This window comes from Lontra canadensis, unplaced genomic scaffold (assembly GCF_010015895.1).
Source record: "Lontra canadensis isolate GAN:19392208 unplaced genomic scaffold, GSC_riverotter_1.0 scaffold24, whole genome shotgun sequence".
NCBI classification, from domain to species: domain Eukaryota; kingdom Metazoa; phylum Chordata; class Mammalia; order Carnivora; family Mustelidae; genus Lontra; species Lontra canadensis.
The window spans coordinates 1,502,372-1,523,487 of record NW_022631018.1 but is presented as its reverse complement, the minus strand read 5'-3'; the positions used below and the strand labels follow the sequence as shown (position 1 = coordinate 1,523,487).

The window sequence follows — 21,116 nt, the reverse complement described above, 5'->3', positions numbered from 1 at the left end:
GGGGGTGGGGGAGGAGAGATGTCTATATTACTTTAAAGTTTGCTTAGATTAAAAATGGATATTTGGGGGAAAAAAGTTGAAATATTATCTGAATAATATTTTTAAAAGTCAAAGAACCAGATTATCTTAGCTTTCAGAAGTTTTTATCAGCTTTATTTCCATAATACCAGAGAATGTTTTTCTTCCCTGTAGAATAGTTTTAAACATTTTCCTCTTTTGAAGATCTTAAACAAATAAACATTAGTTGCTTAAACTGTTAAATATTTTTTGACTCCTTCACTTCACTACAGTGCTTTCATTTTTACATTTCCATTGGTCAATAAATTGCATTTATTGAGCACAATTTATAAGCTCAACATCATGTTAAATTCTTTGACAGATACTATAAGAGTAAATACATAGTATTTATTATTCCTCAGGAAAGTTACAGTCCCATTAACAAGACAAAAATAAAACATGGAAAATGAATGAGCCATACACATAGAACATTATGATCTCTTAAAGTGTGTAGAACTGACCTAAGAGTAGGATATCATAGAGATTTAATACAGTCATAAGAAAGACTTCATGTGGGTGAAGGAACTCAATTTTCAGTTGAACATGGAAAGGTCTATCAAGGGAGATGAATAGTCCTCTTTGTGCAAAATAGCATGAGAAAATGCTCAGAAGGGGAGCGAAAGTAGGTTTTGGAGAGCAGTAAAAAGAAACTAGCCTTAATATGAGTTGGTGAAGGTGGGTGGTACATTTGGGAAAACTATTAGTGCCAAGTTACAGAAAGATTTGAATTCCAGACAGAAATCTTTTTGTTCAGTTATGATAATGGGAAATATTTGGTGTCTGGGGGCAATGCAATTAAATTGTTTAGTGTGTTTGGGAAAAAAAAAGTATTTTGGTGATTCATGTGGGTAGATTAGCAAGGAAAGAAACAGGAAGCAGCGCTACCACTGTGCTCTTGTAATAATGTCCTGGAACCAGGGAGATCCCGAAAAGAAGACATGAAGATGGATGTGAAAAGCCCAGAGGTTACCCGTAAGACGTGGTAATGAATGGGTTTGACTGTTAGTGAGTAAAAGAGGGGTTTCAGTTTTAAAAACTTCCTTTTTGGGGCTATGATAGTGTGGTTTACGGAAGCAGGTAAGCTAGACTGGGAGGAAGGATGATGAGTTCCTTTCCAGGTAAGCACAGTGGGATGTGATGACGGTGTGTCTAAGTGTAAATGCTCAGGAGGAAGTTGGAAATGAATACATGGAGGTATGAGAGAGAGGTTCAGGTTTGAAATGTGTGAGTCAACAGCAAAAAGAATAATCGTTACATACTACTCTAGTGAGTCCTTCAATAAGGACTTACCTTACCTTGAGAGCAAGCTTACCTTGAGAATGTCTGTAATTACTGTCTGCGCATACACAGCATTAATAAAGAAGACATTACTTGAGAAACCATTGTGTTTCAATACCCAAGATAAGGGGATGAAATTTGGAGATGGGAAATTACTTGTAGAGAGAACAGAATTTTCCTAGCAACCTCTGAGTCATTGCTAGTCATGTCTCACTAACTCCATGGAAATCTTTATAAAGCACACCACTTTCTGGTGAAAGGTATATGCGCCATTTGGCTTTGATTTCAAATGAATTATAATGTGTTCTTATCTCAAGTGTGATTTCATAACTTCCTTAAAGAAAGGTAGAATGTTACAATCTGCCACTGAGTAAAAAATAAATACACATCCACAATCCCTTTTCTAAAGCTTTGGGGATAGATGTTTTGGGGTTCAGAATATTTTAGATTTTAAAGTTAAAAAAAATATATCGTTTATTACATAATACTGCCCTGAGATCTCATAATCAAATAGAGTGATTTCTCTAATAGGATGTATCAGCATTCATATTTAGTGAGATAAATAAAAATTCAGCCTCATATCATTTCAAGAGTTTTTCTCTGCTGAATGAATTCAGTCAGATTTTACCACCAAATGAATAGCAGAAAAATTTGTGGATTTTTGAGTTACTTGGATTTTGGATTGTTTAGATAGGCATGCAATGATTTTAGAAGAGGGGAATAAAGGAGAGCAGAGGTTTTGGGTTAGGCAAGGGTAGATGGTTGTGGGACTTTACAGAGGGTGGCCAGCGAAATTGGACCTTGAACTAAAGGTTGAGAAGGAGCAAGCAAGCCTTGTAATTGCATAAGGTAACAGGAAGCATAAAGGCACTGAGGTGTCATTGAGCTTTCTCTTTGAGGAAAATTAAGAAGATTTGTGTGGCTAGAGTGGAAGGAGCAAGACCAACATAATGGGAGACTGGTTAGGATATGAGGTCAGGGAGCAGTGGTAAGACTGTCACAAAGACTTGTTGACTACATTTTTATGTTCATTGGAAAAGCCATTGGAAAGTTGTCAGCTAGCATTAGTGTGCTGTGATTTCTATTTTTAAAAATTCATTCTTGCCACAAGTATCAAAAAGATAGCAAGAGAATAGAGAAGAGCTGTTCTAGAAGACTATTGTGGAGATCCAGGGAGAGGGTATGGCAGCTTCTACCAGTAGGGTACAAATGGATGGTGGTCTATGGTGCACAAATGAATAAGCAGCCTGTTTGTAACCATATCTGGTAAGAGAGCCTACAGAACTTGAGGTTTTATATATAAGATGGAAAGGGAAAAGAGCTGTCAAGGATAAAGTGTGAATAGTAGTATGAATATCTGAAAAGTAGTACTGTTTAACAGGAAGGGGTTGCTGAGAGTAGCAGGCGTGGGAAGTAGGAATCAGAAACAAGGAATTCATTTTTGATACATAATTAAACACAGTGATAGTCAAGGATATACATGAAATCTAAAGTGGCTACCATTTATAGAGTGATTAAAATATGCTATGCCCTTGTCTAAGTTCTTTACATTTCTATACCCATCAGATTTTCACAACAATTTTACAGTCCTCTGATATTACTCACATTCTATAGGGAACTAAACACAAAGAACACAAGTGATCTACCAAAGCTTGCATAATTGGTAAGCAGCAAAATGGATTTGAACCCAGGGTTCCATAGCCTTTATTAGAAAGTATGCTTTCTTGAACCTATTAATGTGTTTCTTAAGGCATTCAGCATAAAAACTTTGCATTATAATCTTGAGTCAGAAGAATGATTAATAAGCAAAATTAAAGAAAGAAGAAGAAAAGGCAAATGTTAGAAAATACTTTCTTCTGTTTCATAGTCTGCTTGCATTATCAGAGTTTAGTTTCTTCTATCTACTTTGTAGATTTTACATCTGAGCTAACAGTTTTCTGTTTTACATTCTTTACAGTTAAGATGGACTTCATAAAGTGGGCTCCAAAAAGATGTCTGAGCTTTTAAATGCAAAAGATATTCAGTTTGAGCATGATACATAATAGGCATTTGGTTAATTTTTAAAATATTTTAAATAATTGAAAATAATCAAGGCATTGTTAGAAGCGATCTTCAGCTGTGCACATTTCTGTAGTGTATTCCTATTAATGGATTATACTTTTTTTAAATGCTTTCAGATTGGGTTGAATTTAGCCCGTATGAGATTGGTATGGCTAAATACGGTACTTTCATGGCTCCTGACTTATTTGGAAGCAAATTTTTTATGGGAACAGTTGTGAAGAAATATGAAGAAAACCCCTTGCATTTTCTAATGGGTAAGTGATCAAAATACTATTTGTTTGCTTGACTGTTTTAAATCTTGGTGCATTCTAAGTTATTCTCCATTTTTGCTTTATTTTAGGTGTCTGGGGCAGTGCCTTTTCTATATTGTTCAACAGAGTCTTGGGAGTTTCTGGCTCACAAAATAAAGGTTCCACAATGGAGGAAGAATTAGGTATTATTAAAACATGTTTCTGTTTGACCATATTGTGCTAAACTGATAAATTTTAACATGAATGTATAGAAAATTAAATCACCATTAAGATGGTCATTGTTCTAAAGTTACCAGTAACTTGGTTAAATCAAGTATTTTCCTAAGAATCATCTGTATATTACTTCTTAAGTATTATTCCGACACTGAGGTTTTGAAATTTGTAAGAACTGTTGATTCCTAAGAATAATTTTTAACCGGAGTATCTTCATTCCTCTTTGTCATCATGTATATAAATGTATTACTTGCATTAGAGAATACTTCTTTTCAAACAGGGGTCTCTTTTAGAAGATTAGATTCATCAGCAGTTGAACACAGTATGATGCCTAAGTTCATAGTTGCAACTCATTTACCTCTTAAATACTAACTCACTAGAATTCTGTTAGCTTCCTATAGCCGAGTCATACCAAAAAGGAGGAAAAAATATTTCACATTACATCCAGTAAATTAACACTAATGCTTTTCTTTAAATTTAACTCATTGGCCCATCCATCATAAATTTAAAAATAATATTTACAAAACTTGAAAAAGTAGACAGACCCAACTGAGGACCAGAGGTTTTCCATTCATTAAAAGATTAATGACAGGAACATCGCTTTTCATTGATGAGTAAATTTGACTCAAAGCAAACAGAATGAAACATACATTCAGTGTCTCCCAAGCACCTTGCCAGCTGTTTCCCTATGGCTGTTGCTACGGGAAGGAGCAGTGCGTGCTAAATCTGAAGGATGGGGCCGGCCCAGCAGAGGGGTGTGGTGGAGGGTCCTGTGTATTACCAGCACACTCCCTCCTACCTCTTCTCTGTCCTTGAAGTATCAAGTATGTGAGGATAGAGTTCACAGAATAACATGAAGGACTTTTTCAACAATCAATTCATTTGAAAAATACTTGCATCTAAAACACTTAATGTAGGATTTTTTTTTTTTTTTTTGGCAAGCTGTCCTTAGTTTTTCCAGGCAGTGACAGGTGATTTAATTAAGCTTTATATGCAAAAAAACATAAAACAAAACAAAACCCCCCAAAAAAACAAAACAAAAACCCCACAATTGTAACATTGATAAATACATACTACAAATTGGCTTCTAAGGAGTGTTATCATTCCTCCTGCAAAATTGATTTTAGCTGTTTGATGTTGATAGTAACTCCACAGACATTTTCCACCATCCTTAATATTTTCTTCAGTGGTATCACTTGTATTTTTGGGTCGTTCTTCATAAGTAATGGAGAAGTGAGAAGTGATCTTATGATTGCACTAGAACCAAGGATTTTAAAATAAAAATAAAAACAATAAGGAAAGCACTGTGCGCTTGAACTTGCTCCTGTCCTCTGAGCAGCACTCAGTTAACAAGAGGCCAACGTAGCTGGAACTTTTGAGCCTGCTCCAGCCTTAATGACAGAGCCCCATTCTCTCTAAGAGGCCAAGAGTCTATTGCTAAAATGCTCTGACTTGACTTTTTTTTTAAGATTTTATTTATTTATTTGTGAGAGAGAGAGAAAGAGTGAGTGAGCACAAGCAGGGAGAGCATCAGGCAGAGAAAGAAGCAGGCTTCCCGCACAGCAAGGAGCAGGATATAGGACTCGATCCCAGGACCCTGGGATCATGACCTGAGCGGAAGGTAGATGCTTAACCAACTGAGCCACCCAGGCATCCCTGACTTGATTTTTTTTAATGAACATTATACCTGAGATGGATAAGTAGCCTGTTTATGACTCTCATTTTATGGAAATAACTAACTCTTCTCAAAATCATGTGAAGATTTCAGAAGCAAAGAGAGAAAGGACAGATGGATCACATGAGGCTCGCTTCTCTGTGCTCCCTCTAGGTTGAATAATCCAGATAAACCTTGGGCTTGTTATTTTTTTTCCTCCTATGGCAGGAAGAGAATAGGACTGAAATAACAGACCTGAGGTGGGTGAGACAATGGCTGGAGGCCAAGGAAAAGGAGAGTGTTTATACTAAATAGTCTTCAGAATATTCTTTGTTGGGAGACGTTTCCTTTGGGGCCAGTGGTTTGGCAGCCTGTTTCCTTGCCCTGTGTGTCAGACTGAGGGGGAATATTGTGTACTTGAGATCCACTGGCCAGCAGGATGCGTGTTACCTCAGATTAAGTAAGGGTTTCCAGAAATGAGACCAGAGGGTTGACTGTGGGGAATCCAAAGACTCCTGGTGACGCTTTCGTCCACCAGTTGCCCAAAGTCTACCTCTTAAAGGGGTGTTCACAGGTGGTTTCTGTTTTTGCTTCCTCCCTTCTGAAGAAAGACATCGTGATAAAATGGACCATAATCTGACAGCTCTAAATGAAATTCTATACATTCTCAAGGAATTTGGAATGTGAGCATTCTGTGCTTTTGGACAGATGGAGCTATATGTTCTACTATAGCAATGGAAAATAGATATACTCAGACATTTAGATATTCATCTCTTAAAAATATCTTTACAAGGGGCGCCTGGGTGGCTCAGTGGGTTGAAGCCTCTGCCTTCGGCTCAGGTCATGATCCCAGGGTCCTGGGATCGAGCCCCGCATCGGGCTCTCTGCTCAGCAGGGAGCCTGCTTCCTCCTCTCTCTCTGCCTGCCTCTCTGCCTACTTGTAATCTCTGTCTGTCAAATAAATAAATAAACAAAATCTTTTTTTAAAAAAAAATCTTTACAAAAGAGAAGTGAAATCTTTTTTATTTTTTTGTGAACCATTTTCTTAAATGAGAGTATCAAATAAGACCAAAGAAAAAAATGCAAACGGGAAGAAAATTTTGTTCTGCTCGATTACATAGAGGACCAGAGACACGCTAATGTATAGGATACCTAGAGCGGATCATTTCTTAACACCACCCCTCTTCTATATAACAAAACTACTTTGTGTAATAGTCACAAAATGAAATGACATTATCTTTTATTGAATTCCATATGTGTAATCATGCCAGTAAAGTTAAATCTGAAAATTGAAGTCAGCCTACTACCTCAAGCTTTTAAAACCCTTCCATTATATACCTTGTCATTCATGTATATGACATTTATGTAGGTATAGTAAACATATGCAGAGTAATATGGGGAAACTAAATGTTACACACAGATTTCTCCAAGTTTTAAAAGTCCCCAAATGATTCTGTCACTGAAAATTATAAATTTAGAATTCATTTCTCTGAGTTTAAAACCTTAAAATGATTCTGTCAGTGAAAATTATACATTGAGTCATATTTTTTACAATAAAAAAATTCTACTGACTGATAGAAGAAGAAAGTCACTATACAGAAAGTGGTTTCATGTAAATGTCCAAAGAAAGTTTGATTTTTCTATAAATGCTGATGATAAGAATGGTCTGTGTACTCCATAGTTTATGTAATTTTTACTTGAAAAAAAAAACTAGTTATTATCTAGATTTTACTCCTGTCTTTATGTGTTAAGGATTTATGGTTTCTATTTTAGTTTTTATAACTGCCCTCTTTTTGAAAAATTTTATTTATTTGACAGACAGAGATCACAGTAGGCAGAGAGGAAGGTGCAGAGGGAGAGGCAAGCAGGCTCCCTGCTGAACAGGGCATATGATGCAGGACTCCATCCCAGGACCCTGAGATCAGGGCCTAAGCCGAAGGTAGAGGCTTAACCCACTGACCCACCCAGGCGCCCCTATAACTGCCCTCTTAATATGTTCTGAGGAAGCATAAATTCTTGACACCAAAAGGCACATTTCAATGAACAATTTTCAGTATTATTGAAAATCAAAAGATACCTTATATTAGTAGCTTTCGTTCATTTTGAAGGAATTATTCCGTGGACCCTCTGTGTATTTTGCTTTTATCCAGCATTTCCCATCATAAACACCACTTAAACATATTTAATTGAAGAAAAATACACCTTTGGGTACAACAAAGAGCTTCCTATAACCAAATTCTTCTTTCTGTCAGCATTAAGACAAACAGATAAATATTCTTTCCTTTAAGTCATGAGTGAGTAGTTTTAAACTAATTTTTCCCATCCTAGAGGTTTTCTTGTCCAATGAGAAATTTGAAAATATTAGTAAAACTAATAAATTCAAGTACTAAAGTGATCTAAATTACACAAGTCAACTTGGTAGATTTCACTTTGTTGGTTTTCCTGAGATTACTTTTGTGCAGTAAATTTGTAAGTCTTGACACCTGAGATCCTTCAACTGTTTTGGTTTTTTTCCCCACAGAAAATATTACAGCAGAGCATATTGTGAGTAATGACAGCTCAGATAGCGACGATGAATCACAAGAACCCAAAGGTAAGAGATCTGGCAGAAGTCCATCAGGAAAGGAACTCCATGTTGTGTCTGAGTCTGTCCCTCACGATGCTAATGATAGTCTCTGCTTAAGCCCCTGAGTGATAGAGAATTGTCATTTTTGGTTCACAGAGAGAATTGATGCTGTGTGTATAATAAAATATGCCAACATAAATATCCCGTATGCTTTTTTTTTAATACCTCAAAATATTATCCATGAAACAAATGGGGAATAAACTGGGATGGTAGAAATACCAAATTCTAAGTCCAATGAGAACACTAGGCTTCTTGGCATGAAAATTGTGATATAGGAACATTCTGCCAGGGCTTTAAAAATTAAAATTTCACCTGTAAAAATTTTATTATTGATACAGTGTCGTGTGAAAAATTATTCTCAGTCCGTTCCTGAGCCTTATACCGTTGTCAGCAATCCATCTCTTAGGAAGAGGTCGGCGACGATGAAGTGGGATGGAATTATCAAGAAATTTTTTTTTAATAAAGATTAAGAAATTTTTATCGTAGACATTATTTGTAAGTGTAAGTGAGTTCTTTCACATTTTGACAAGGCAGTTTTCAGCTTGGTGTGGATCAGGACCAGCGATGAAGTCAGGTCAGGGTTAAGGTGAGCATCAGAAATATTTGTTGCAAATGTTATATGGTAAAGTGGAGTGATTTTATGTTATATAACAACTGGGTAAACATCCTATGACCCTGTGAATGTAAGCATCTAGATTTTAGAAGATGTTAAATGTTTTCTTGCTCCAAATTCATTAATTCCCCCTACCACAGTGTAGATATTAGAAGAGCCTGTTTTATCCTTGCTGAACCAAACATGAAAATGAAAATGAGTTTGTATAAACTAGAGGAAAGGTACCTTCTCTGGGAAACAGCTACACAAGCCCACAGCTTGGCCAGCCTGTAGTTTCTTGTAAAAAAAAAAAATTCTTAAAAATTAACCCTTTCCTGGGCAGACAAAACATTCAACCAGGCACAAGGTTTGGCCCCTGCTCCCAGTCTCCCCTTCGGTCCCTGTTTGCCCACTGCCTGCTGTTTCACCCATGATTGGCCTAATTCCATATATTAGGCAGGAATCTTGAAGGAACCCTGCCCTGGAAAGAACTCTGTCCTCATTCTGGCTCCTTCATATTTTTAACTTCAATTTTTTTTTAGTTGTTTAAGTCTTTTTTTTTTTAATTTTGAATTTCCTTTTAATGAAGGGTACTAGTGGTACAAATGAGATAAACAGTGTATGCCTAACATTTCTAGAATTAATGTGTATTGATAGAGGGACTGTCAGGTAGGTGTAATAATGGCTTGTTAATTATTAAGAAAATTGCTGTAGATCGTCAGTACGTTTGATCACCCCCGCTTATCTTAAGGCTGAGAAATTCAAAAGCCCTTTGAACATGCCTACTTTGGTTTTAGTACCAGCCTAGATTGGAGAATGAGATTCAGGATGTTCTTGGGGATTTATTAGTTCTTAATATTCATTTTTTTTCCTGTTTTAAATTAACATATAATGTATTATTTGTTTCAGGGTACAGGTCTGTGAATCATCAGTCTTACACAATTCATAGCACTCACTATAGCACATATTTTCCCCAATGTCCATCAGCCAGCCACCCCATCCCTCCCACCCACCTCCACTCCAGCAACCCTCAGTTTGTTTCCTGTGATTAAGAGTCTCTTATGGTTTGTTTCCCTCTCTGGTTTCGTCTTATTTCATTTTTCCTCCCTTCCCCTATGATCCTCTGTCTTGTTTCTCAAATTCCTCATATCAGTGAGATCATATGATAATTGTCTTTCTCTGACTGAATTATTTCACTTAGCATAATACCCTCTAGTTCCATCCACATCGTTGCAAATGGCAAGATTTCGGGTTTTTTGATGGCTGCATAATATTCTACTGTGTGTGTGTTTGTACACACCACATCTTCTTTATCCATTCATCTGTTGATGTACATCTAGGTTCTTAACATAGTTTGGTTATTGTGGGTATTGCTGCTATAAGCATTGTGGTGCACGTGCCCCTTTGGATCACTACATTTGTTATCTTTGGGGTAAATAGCCAGTAGTGCAATTGGGTTGTAGGGTAGCTCTATTTTCAACTTTTTTAGAGTAGTTTTAGATTCACAACAAAATTGAGCAAAAAGAACAGAGTTCCAATATATTTCTTATACCTATACACAGAGAGCCTCCCCCACTGTCAACATCCTATATCAGAGTGGTACATTTATTACAATCTATGAAACTACATTGACACATCCTTGTCACCCAAAGTCCAAACTTTAGGGTTTACTCTTGCTATCATACATTCTGTAGGATTTCACAAATGTAGAATGACACGTATCTAGCATTATAGCTTCACACAGAGCAGTTTCACTGCCCAAAGCCTCCCTGTGGTCTGTTTATTTATTCCTCTACATCCCCACCTAATGTCAGGAAACAGTCGATCTTTTTACTCTCTCCACAGTTTTGCCTTTTCCAGAACTCAGATTGTTAGAATCATACAGTATATAGCCTCTTCAGATCACCTTCCTTTTCACTTAGGAATATGCATTTGAGTTTCCTCCATGACTTTTCATGGCTCCTTTTGTTTAATCACCAAATAACATTCCGTGGTCTGAATGGACCAGCTTATTTATCCATTCACCTATTGAAGAAACATCTTATTTGCTTCCAAGTTTCGGCAATTATAAAGCTGCTGTAAACATCCATGTTCAGATTTTTGTGTGGATGTGTTTTCATCTCCTTTGGGTAAAAACCAAGAAACATGAATGCTGGATAAAGTGGCTGTCCTGTTCGGCATTCCCACGAGCATGCGCGAGTGTTCCTGTTGCTTCGCATCCTCACCAGCATTCCGTGATGTCAGTATTTAGGATTTTGGTGTTTCTAATAGGTGTGTGGTGTTATCTCATTGATGTTCTAATTTGTATTTCCCTGGTGACATATGACATGGGGCATCTTTTCATATGCTTACTTGCTATTTATGTGTCCTCTTTGGTGGGATGTCTGTTAGGTTCTTTGCCCATTTTTTAGTCGAGATGTTTGTTTTCTTATTGTTGAATTCTGAGGGTTCTTTGTGTATTTTGGATAACAGTCCTATATCAGATCTGTCTTTTGCAAATATTTTCTCCCAGTCTGTGGCTTGTCTCCTCCTTCTGTTGAGACATCTTCATTTTTCATCATACGATTTTGAGCAAGGTCTTTAAGAATTTTAAACTGTAGTTTCTTTAAATCTATACTGGCATCATATTACATGCTCTCACAGGATTGTTATTATTATCAAATTTCAAATGCATACAAAGACCTTTAAGTAAAAGGCTATGCAAAGAACAGTTAACTTAGTACTATAACTAAAAAGCATTGAGTTATCATTTATCTGTTGACTGCTGGGTGTCCCACAAAGGATGCCATTTCCAAATATCTCATAAGGAAAATAGATCATCTTCTGGTACAGAAGTGAGGCTTATTTAATAATAATAACAATAATGATGATGATACTTATGATGGTGAAGAAGAAGGAAAAGGAGAAGGAGGAAGAAGAAGGAAAAAAGAAGAGGAGAGGAAGGAGGAGGAGTAGGAGGAAGCTCCAAATATTTGGAAAATAATTGGTATCTTCTTTGTATCCTATGTACCCAGAAAATATGTCACTCACTATATTTTTTAAAAAAGATTTATTTATCTGAGAGAGAGAGAGTACGTGCACGTGTGTGCTCAGAGGGATAGGGAGAAAGAGTCCCAAGCAGACTGAGTTAAGCACGGAACCTGATGCAGGTCTCGATGTCATGACCCTGAGATGGCAACCTGAGCTGGAACCAAGAGTCAGTCGCGTAACTGACTGAGCCACCCAGGCGCCCCTAACTCATTCACTTTAAAGCCCAGTTTGTTCTTGTGAAAGATTTTCTTTGTCATATTTGGCTTTAGAGAAGTGTGGGAGTAGAAAAATACATATATATATTTTCTGTGAGTACGTAGTGATCTGAATCTGCTACTGAGAGGTCTGTTCATTTACTCAGCTCAGTTAAGCCAATCTTTGGAATTTTTTTAGATTAAAAAAAGTCAGTATTTCTTATGATTTTATGTATGTCTAGTTAACACGTATTAGAAATTATGAAATTTGAGCATAGACTTTCTTTTTTCTCAAATACACACAAAGGCAGTTTTATATAGGCGTGTCTATTTATACAGAGTTCCCAGAAATCTGAAAGAGGGATGCTGGCAGGTGAAATTATCCTCCACCACCCAGCGTTCCTCGACTTGGATTATGAATGAGTAATACTGATGTGAATGAGACTGTTGCTGCCAGTGCCACCAGTGTCTCTACTACTAGCCCATGTTTCTAACGAATCAGTGACAGGCCAAGCATTTTCCTGAGAGAGGAATGAATGGACTGTCTCAATTCATCCTCACACCAGGACTGCGAGGCGTCCTGACGAGGAAATGAAGGCGGAGAAGAGTTATCGAAACTGGTAGGCGGTGCAGAGAGGATTGAAATCCAGTCTGACTCTGAAACCAGTGTTCTGAACGACGACACAGGGCGGCTTCCCAGCAGTGGTGATATGGGCACAGGTTCTAAAGGAAAGGTCATTTAAAACTGCCTCTTCTGGAAGATTGCTGAATTTTAAGACATGTTGAAAGCATGTGTTTAAATTACATGGTTTTAAGTTCCCGACTTTATAAGCAAGAATGAAATAAATGACTGTTCACAGAGTGTTTACTGAGCGGCAGATGCGTGTGTTGAATCCTTCAGTTGTCTGTCTCCGTTTGCGTGATTTCTGGATGTTTACTAAACAAGATAGGGGAGGAAACTAAGTAATGGAGAGGAGAGGATTGGCTACGTGGAATTTCCCTGTGTGTGTGTGTGTGTGTGTGTGTGTGTGTGTGTAGCCAGAGAAAAGGAAGAAAAGGACTAGAGGACAGAAAGGGAAAAGTAGAAGTTTGCCTGGAAATGTGAGTATAGACCAAGTAACACATCAAGAACACACCCTATAGACTGACTATGGGTAAAGAATAAATTAAGAACATCTTAAGAACAAAAATGATTAACTGAAATATTTGCTGTACTAATTTAGACAAATAAATGTTTGTTGAATCAAAAGCCATAGAGCTTAACTATTAATCTTAACATTCATTTGCCAAAGATTTTTTTTAATGTTTATTTAAATTCAATTTAGTTAACACACAGTATATTATTAATTTCAGGGATAGAATTTAGTGATTCATCCATTGCATGTAACACTCAGTGCTCATTACATCACGTGCCCTCCTTAACGTCCATCACCCAGTTACCCCATCCCCCCACCCACCACCCCTCCAGCAACCCTCAATTTGTTTGGTATAGTTAAGAGTCTCTTATGGTTTGTCTCCCTCTCTGTTTTTATCTTATTTTTCCTTCCCTTCCCCTATGTTCATCTTTTTGTTTCCAAAATTCCACATGTGAGTGAAATCATATGGTATTTGTCTTTCCTTGACTTATTTCACTTAGCATAATATGCTCTTGTTTCAACCATGCCATTACAAATGGCAAGAATTCATTCTTTCTGATGGCTGAGTAACATTCCATTCTATACATATGTGTACCACATCTTTATCCATTCATCTGACGATGTACATCTGGTCTTTTTCCATAGTTTGGCTATTGGGGACATTGCTGCTATAAACATTGGAGTGCCTGTGCCCTTCAAATGGCTAACAGACACATGAAAAAAATACTCAACATCACTCAGCATCAGGGAAATACAAATCAAAACACGATGAGATATATCACACTGGTCAGAATGGCTAAAATTAACCAGTCAGGAAACAACAGGTGTTGGCGAGGATGTGGAGAAAGGGGACCCTCCTACACTATTGGTGGGAATGCAAACTGGTGCAGCCACTCTGGAAAACAGTATCGAGGTTCCTCAAAAAATTAAAAATAGAACTACCCTACGACCCACAATTATACTACTGGGTATTTATTCAAAGTTTTTTTGTTTTATGTTTTTTGTTTTTTGTTTTTAAATGGACTTGGGAATCTGTATAATGTTCTGGTTCTTTTTCCTTAGGCACTGAAAATGAAGATGATAAAAGGGAGTACCACAATGATAATCAAGCAAGTTGGGTCCATCGTATGATAATGGCTTTGGTGAGTGATTCAACTTTATTCAACACCAGAGAAGGACGTGCTGGGAAAGTGCACAACTTCATGTTGGGCTTGAATCTCAATACATCCTATCCAATGTCTCCTCTGAAAGACTTCATGACACAGGAATCCTTGGATGAAGATGAATTGGATACAGCTGTAGCAGGTAAGCACACAAAACATAATCCATGGAAGCTAATTGAGGAGATCTTTATTCCTTTCTAAGGAGAAGCCTTTTGATTATTGTCAGTATCTCTCCATTTATATTCGCTTACAGCAACATCTGTTTAATTCAAAATTACTCCAAAGTGCTGTTCTATTTTGGAAGAAAAACATTCGTTGGACAGGAAATGGCATAGTTACGTCAGCATAGAAAATTTTCATAGAAAATTTTCACACTGAGGAGGTACCTTAGATCCTCTCTGTATTGGACAAGGTTCACTCAGAAAACAGGAAGCCGTCTCCCTTGTTTAACTGAGAGGGGTTTAAAGTAGAGAATTAGGTGTTTACAAAGTTGTTCCAAGGCTTGGAAGAGCAAACTCCAGGCTGAGCTTCCAGGAATGATTCCAAAAACACTTCAGAATCACCCCCACAGACGCCCCCACAACCGTGCTTGGCAGTGGAAATGGCAGAAATGTAGCCTCTGTCTCATTTCCTCTTTTGAATCTCCTGTGGGTGTTTTTCCTTGGCAAAGGGCAGGTCTCAGCAGAACTGGCACGTATGGGATTCTGGTTCATGTGGTCCTTAGCCCAGCTGGGTGCCACAGCAGGGGAGTGCCTGCTACCCAAGGTTCCGAGTAGAGTTTTACTTCACCAGTCTCTCCACGAAGCTCCTGGGCCTGTCCCTCTGGTTCTCAGAAATGTTAGGTAACTTTCTTAAGGCCAGATGGTAAGAACCTCACTGTCGTGTTTGTTACTTTGTCAGATTCCAAGGAATATTCCCTTTATTCTTCAGTTCCATGCATGTTTCAGATTAAAAGTTTCATTTGCCTTTGTGACTAATCAATACATAAAAATCTTTCTTATAATGATCCTGTCATCTAAAATCTTCCTACTTCGTCAAACCAGCATTTTTCTGTTAATTGCCTAGTTGTTGTTTCTCAGTCATTTCTGCTTAAGGGCGTCAACAGGATGCTTTGGAAATATTAAGTGGGATTTTTCCAAAACCCTTTCTTCTGCTCTTTGGTTAAGCATCATGCCTATAAAATATTTGTGGAAATTAGGACGTGGCTTTAGGTTTGGTGGTGTTTCTGGTAGTGCTGTTTCCATTCGTTGCTTGAGCTTAAGGGACATTGCAAATAACAAAGGTTTCCCGTGTTGTTTAAACAAGAGAAATAGACACTCACTACACTTTGCATGACGTTTATGGCATCAAAGTCTAGGATGTAAGGTATGGTATGATTATATACCTGCAATCTACACCCTTTCATATTAACAGTGATAGAAGTATATTCGTGATAGAGTCAATATCTATTTTAAAATTCATCCAAAATTTAAAAAAAAAAAAACTCTTGCCCATTTATCAGTGACCTCATTTGTCTTATGGCTCATGATTATGCTTACTGCCTTTATGATACCCATTAAATGTGTCTTCCTTAGAAACTTAGGCTTTATGGATGAATGATAACGGCCATTAAAAAAAATAGTCTCAGAGGTCATTTAGAACTAGCAAGAATCTTTATAGTCATTTTACTCTAATGAAAAGAGAGATCAAAGAAAGTCATTCTCATTGCCTACAGTTCTCCGCTGAGCTAGAATGGGGTCACAGACCTCAGTGTTGCGCAGAAGCTTTTCCTTTCTGCTAGGCTCCCTTCCCCACAAGCCCCGTTTTTGTTAGTCATTGTTTTGCTGATGTCAAATGGAAGTTTCCTTTCTGTGTACTATATTAAATCTGTTTTATGTTAGGACTTTGATAGAATTACCCAGAATAGCTCCTGTGGTTTGTACCCCTTGCATCCTGCACTCCGCATTTTAACAACTCCCTGGTGGTTTTGCAACGTTTTATGCAGACTGAGAGGTGTTCGGGTTGCTAGATCAAATACAGCAGGCCTACTTAAATTTGAATTCCAAACCATATATATGTGTGTGTATGTAGTGTAACTGTGGCCCTTGCAACATTTGGGACCTACTTGTACTAAACCATTATTTGTTATGTGTCTGAAATTCCAATTTAATAGCATCCTGTATTTGTAGTGGATAAATTTGGCAACCTTAAGGAATGTCTTTTCATTATTTGCACCTATTTTCAAAGGAAGATTTTCATCTTCCTTCTTTCGTCTGTTCATACATTCACAGAGTATTTGCAGAGGACTTGCCATGCGTTTGGTATGAAGGATCCAGTCATCCACAGTACACGTGTAATCCTGGCCCTCATAAAAATTGAAATCAGTTCTTGACCTTTCCTTGAAGTTTTGATTCTTGGAAGGATTTATATATTTTAGTTAAGAATAATGGAAATGTAGAATAAAACTGACACCCAGCAATCCCGTTTCTGATGGACCTGTGGATCAGTGAGGACACGTTCCTCACTTCTCCTCTCCATGATGCTTGGAGACTACAGTTCCATGTCACCTGGTCTGACTCCTTTCTTTATTGGGTACCCTTTGAAAGAAGCCTCATGGACAGTTCTCATAAGTAAAAGGAGGAAGTAGAAAATTTTATCATCTCGAAATAAGATATTACATTGAAAGAATGTTTATTCTTTTGTTGACCTATTTTGGAATGTGTTAACCTAAAATTGTTTTCAATTAAAAATAAAATAAACTTTAATTTCTTAATGTTGTATCTCATAAAAATTCTATTTCACTCACTCTGTATGTATTCAATTGGAAAAAAATGCGTATGGCATATAGACGCTAATCAAGAGTCTAGTCAGGTCAATCATGAGTTCATTCAAATTTATAATTTACAGACTAACATTGTTTGAAATGACTGTGTCTTAGACTGGATTTACTAACTTGATTAGTGCTCTCTCAGGCAGGTCCTCATGAAGGTAGACCCTGTCTTATCTTCTGATCATTTCTAAGTTTTAGACTAACCCTGTGTGTGGAGCTAAAAGTTAAAAAAAATTATCATAATCTGTAATCATCTTGGTTCACAAAGTCTTCATTAAAACTTCTGTTTATTATACAGGGGCACCTGGGTGACTTAGTCAGTTGAGCCAGGTCATGATCTCAAGGCTGTGGGGTTGAGCCCTGCATCAGGTTCTGCGATCAGTGGGGAGTCTGCTTCTCTGCCTTTCCTCCTGCCGCTCGCCCCCACTCATAATCTCTCTCTCTCTTTCTCTTTCTCAAATAAATAAATAATCGTTTTTAAAAACTCTGCTTATTATATAGTTAAAAATACCGTAATTCAATTAGAACATTAAGGTTATTTCACTCATTTTTGTACTTCCACCACACAATAAAGAAGTAGAGATTTTTTATCTTATCCAGATAGTATATTAGGAAAATCTTACATTTTAGTTTACCCTATGATGATTTTGGTTGTACAGATTAAAATTTGAGTATCTTAGAATTAAAACAATCTCTCCACCTAAGATGAGAAAAGAGTGGTGCCGTTGTTGTGTCTATTACTTCACCTTGTAGACAATCTTTTGAAAATAAGAGAAATAATAAGATGAGGGAATTCCTCTCATTTGTTTACTTCAGAATCGTTGTATACATTTAGAAACTTAATTTCGGAGAAGCTGTGCATTATTTATGTGGCTTCTTTCCTGTTTACTTTTGTGTTTATGTTACTTACTGTGACACATACCATCTGGAATAAAAAATCGAGGCATGCGTTAATTTAGGCCAGAGTTCAATACACAAGCATCCAAACGTTTTTGTACATTGTAAATTGAATCTATGTGAGGTATTTATAAAATGACCATTGCAGGGGCACCTGGGTGGCTCAGTCAGTTAAGCCTCTGCCTCTGGCTGTCGTGATCCCAGGTTGAGCCCCACATCGGACTCCCTGCTGAGTGGACAGTCTGGTCTCCCTCTCCTGCTCCTTCGGCTTGTGTTCTCTCTCTTTCTCTCTTTCAAATAGATAAATAACTTAAAAAAAAAAATGACCATTGCAGATATCCATAGCTGAACTGCTTTTAAGGAAATGGTACATAATTATAAAACATAGCATGTTTCCATCCCTAACAAAGAACCTGATTAATTCATTTACAGGTTTAGAAACCATGTATGCTTTAAACTGTGGGAGGATATTCCCATAGTGGGATTTATCAGACTCTCTTGGACATTCTAGTAGATGTCATACAATAAATCAGGGTCAAGTTCAAATAAATTTGGAAGAACTAACTCCATCCCCTTCTTCACAATGCAGTGCAATACTCTAATGAATTTAAGCAGCCCTGCTCATGGTGCCTCAAGATAGTACTTGAAAAGCAGCCTGGCATACTTTTGAATCCTGGCTGGGACATTTATTAGCAGGACAGTCTTGAGCAGTTACTTAGCAAAAACCTCAGTTAACAATGAGAGAAAAGTAGAGCCAAACTAAAAACCAACACCCCTGGTCCCGATGGAACCTGGAACCATAGGACAGAGAGGTTGCAACAGTCCTCGCTATTTACTCCAAGTTTACTTACAAAATAGAAATAATGGTGGTACCTATCTTACAGACTTCCTGTGAAGATTAAAGCAGCATTTTTTTTTTTTTAAGTAGCATCTACATTAGAAAGAGGAGTTAGCCCAAGGTGTAGTGAGACTAGGAAACACACAATATCACTGGGTATTACTTTAAGCTATTGATCGTCTACTTCTCAAACCTATTCATGACACTCTTATTTTGTGTACAGAACATCTGTTAATATTTTGCAAAACTGTTGTTTGCAACACAGTGAAGAAACACTACTTCCTGTCAGTTTATTTAGAAGGGTGGAACCATGGTGTTTAGCTACGTGCCAGAGCTGGGAATTGGCGACATCATGATTTGTCTCTTAGATATTATCTTGGATATAAAAGAGGAGAAAAGGAGACGACCAGTTTCATGATGAGAAGGAGCATAGCAAACAGAATATGAGAGAAATGGTCTATTTTGGCAAATCCTTAACTAAAATTCAAAAAAAAGCACTCACTGTAGGAAGCCAAAGAAAAATATTTGTGAACTGTCATGATACTTTATTATATTAGGGAAAATCACTGCATTGTAAAAAATATATATATATATTGCCGCTAATGTGTTTTTAATACGTTTGTGTTTACTTGTGATTAAAGACCCGTATTAATGTGGTTTTAATGATTGACAGATGCATGTGTTTAGCTTCTCTACACTGTAATCTCTGCTTCTTAAGTTAGCCATTTTGAACCTTTTCAGTTCTGTGGCCCCAGCAGTTGCTGAAATAACCGCGTGACACACGGTCCAGACAGTTTAGACCTGGGCCTGGCTTGGAATCCTGACTCTCACTGTGCAAAACGGGACCTCTTGGGTCTTAGCTTCCTTAACCTTCAAACGACACTAATCATACCTCTTTTGTAAAAGTCTTAGAAGGATACTAAATCTCATCTATGAAATTTCTAATACATGAGAGACACTCAAATAAAGCTGCTTTTAGGAGAAATAAAAGTACCCAAGTAATCAATATCCAGCTTCGTAGTCAAATATTTAAAACTAATAAAAGACAAAGACCCGCAATTGTTCACCTTTAAAAAGTTTACACATGTAATCTTGTATTTTTAAAAGTTTTTTACATATGTAATTTTTTTAAGATTTTATTTATTTATTTGAAAGGCGCTGCCATATGTAATTTTTAAATAATACACATTTCAGAGGAGTAAATACTAAAATCATGTTTGAGAATATCTATATTTTTTCAGTGTTACAGTTCTTAGGTTCAAGTTTCTGTGATGGATAGAAATTTAGACTCTTGGCTGGTAGCAAAGTACTTTCTCATTACAATCCACACATACTTAATAAGAAAGGAGAATTAACCTGGAGATAATTATTTACTGAATAATTTCTCTTTTCTCTCCTTGTTGGCCTACACATTCACCTCAGCTACAGCAAGACTTTTTTTTTTTTTTTAACTTGGCCTACCTTTCCATTCAGCCATACATTCAGATATGTGACCTTATTCTTGTCTAAACCACTCCCCCATACTTTTTTTTTTTTTTTTTAGCATATTTGTTTTTTTAAGACCATTCATTCACACCTTTTCTCATTTACCAGTTCTGGGTAGTACAAATCACCTCAGCTGTAAACTTTTTTCCTCTTCATTCTTAAACACACTGGTATATGTTTATAACATTCACTTGTTATTCAGTATTCTAAGGGTGAGAAATTTTAATAAACAGAAGAGGAAAATAAACACATGCTTCCCTGTTAACTGTAAAACTTAAAGGATAATAACATTTTCTTAAGTAACTAAGCCTAGATTGAATTTAGAACTGTTTCAATTCACACTGAATAAACATCAAGCCTAATTATTCCATTGGTGTGTTTCATATTTTAATGATGAGAAGAATTGTGGGAAGAATTTAAAGATTTGCCTTTCTTTGGGATCCCTTGCTCTTAAACATAATAAAATTCACTATGAGAATTATAGTCAGACTCTTGCTGCCAGCCAAGAGTCCAAATTTCTATCCATCACAGAAACTTGAACCTAAGAACTAACTCGAACTAGTGTTAGTAACACTACACTCTGAGTTATTTAGATTTAGAAATCTCAATAAGATTTCTAAATTTCTTATTTAGAAATTTTTGGAGGAGACTAACACACAGTGGGTTCCCACCTAGTGCTGACCATTTTCCTGGAAAATAGGTGTTAACTACCTTGTATAGGGAATTTTATAAACACAGTTCGGTCTTACCCTCTAATTTTTACTAGTGCCTCTGTGAAAAAGGCTTACCAAATGGAAATGACTAGCTTTCTCAGAGATCGGAACACATGTCT

At 37.0% G+C, this 21,116-nt stretch overlaps 1 protein-coding gene across 1 annotated transcript in view; it reads left to right on the top strand.

The window, feature by feature from the left end:
• PLA2G4A (phospholipase A2 group IVA) overlaps positions 1-21,116 on the top strand; it is a 159,598-nt gene that overhangs the window by 114,753 nt on the left and 23,729 nt on the right. Inside the window, exons 12-15 of the mRNA XM_032862608.1 lie at positions 3,513-3,650; positions 3,737-3,829; positions 8,036-8,107; positions 14,155-14,397. Of these exons, the coding sequence (XP_032718499.1) occupies positions 3,513-3,650; positions 3,737-3,829; positions 8,036-8,107; positions 14,155-14,397 (546 nt within the window). The remainder of the gene's footprint in view (positions 1-3,512; positions 3,651-3,736; positions 3,830-8,035; positions 8,108-14,154; positions 14,398-21,116) is intronic.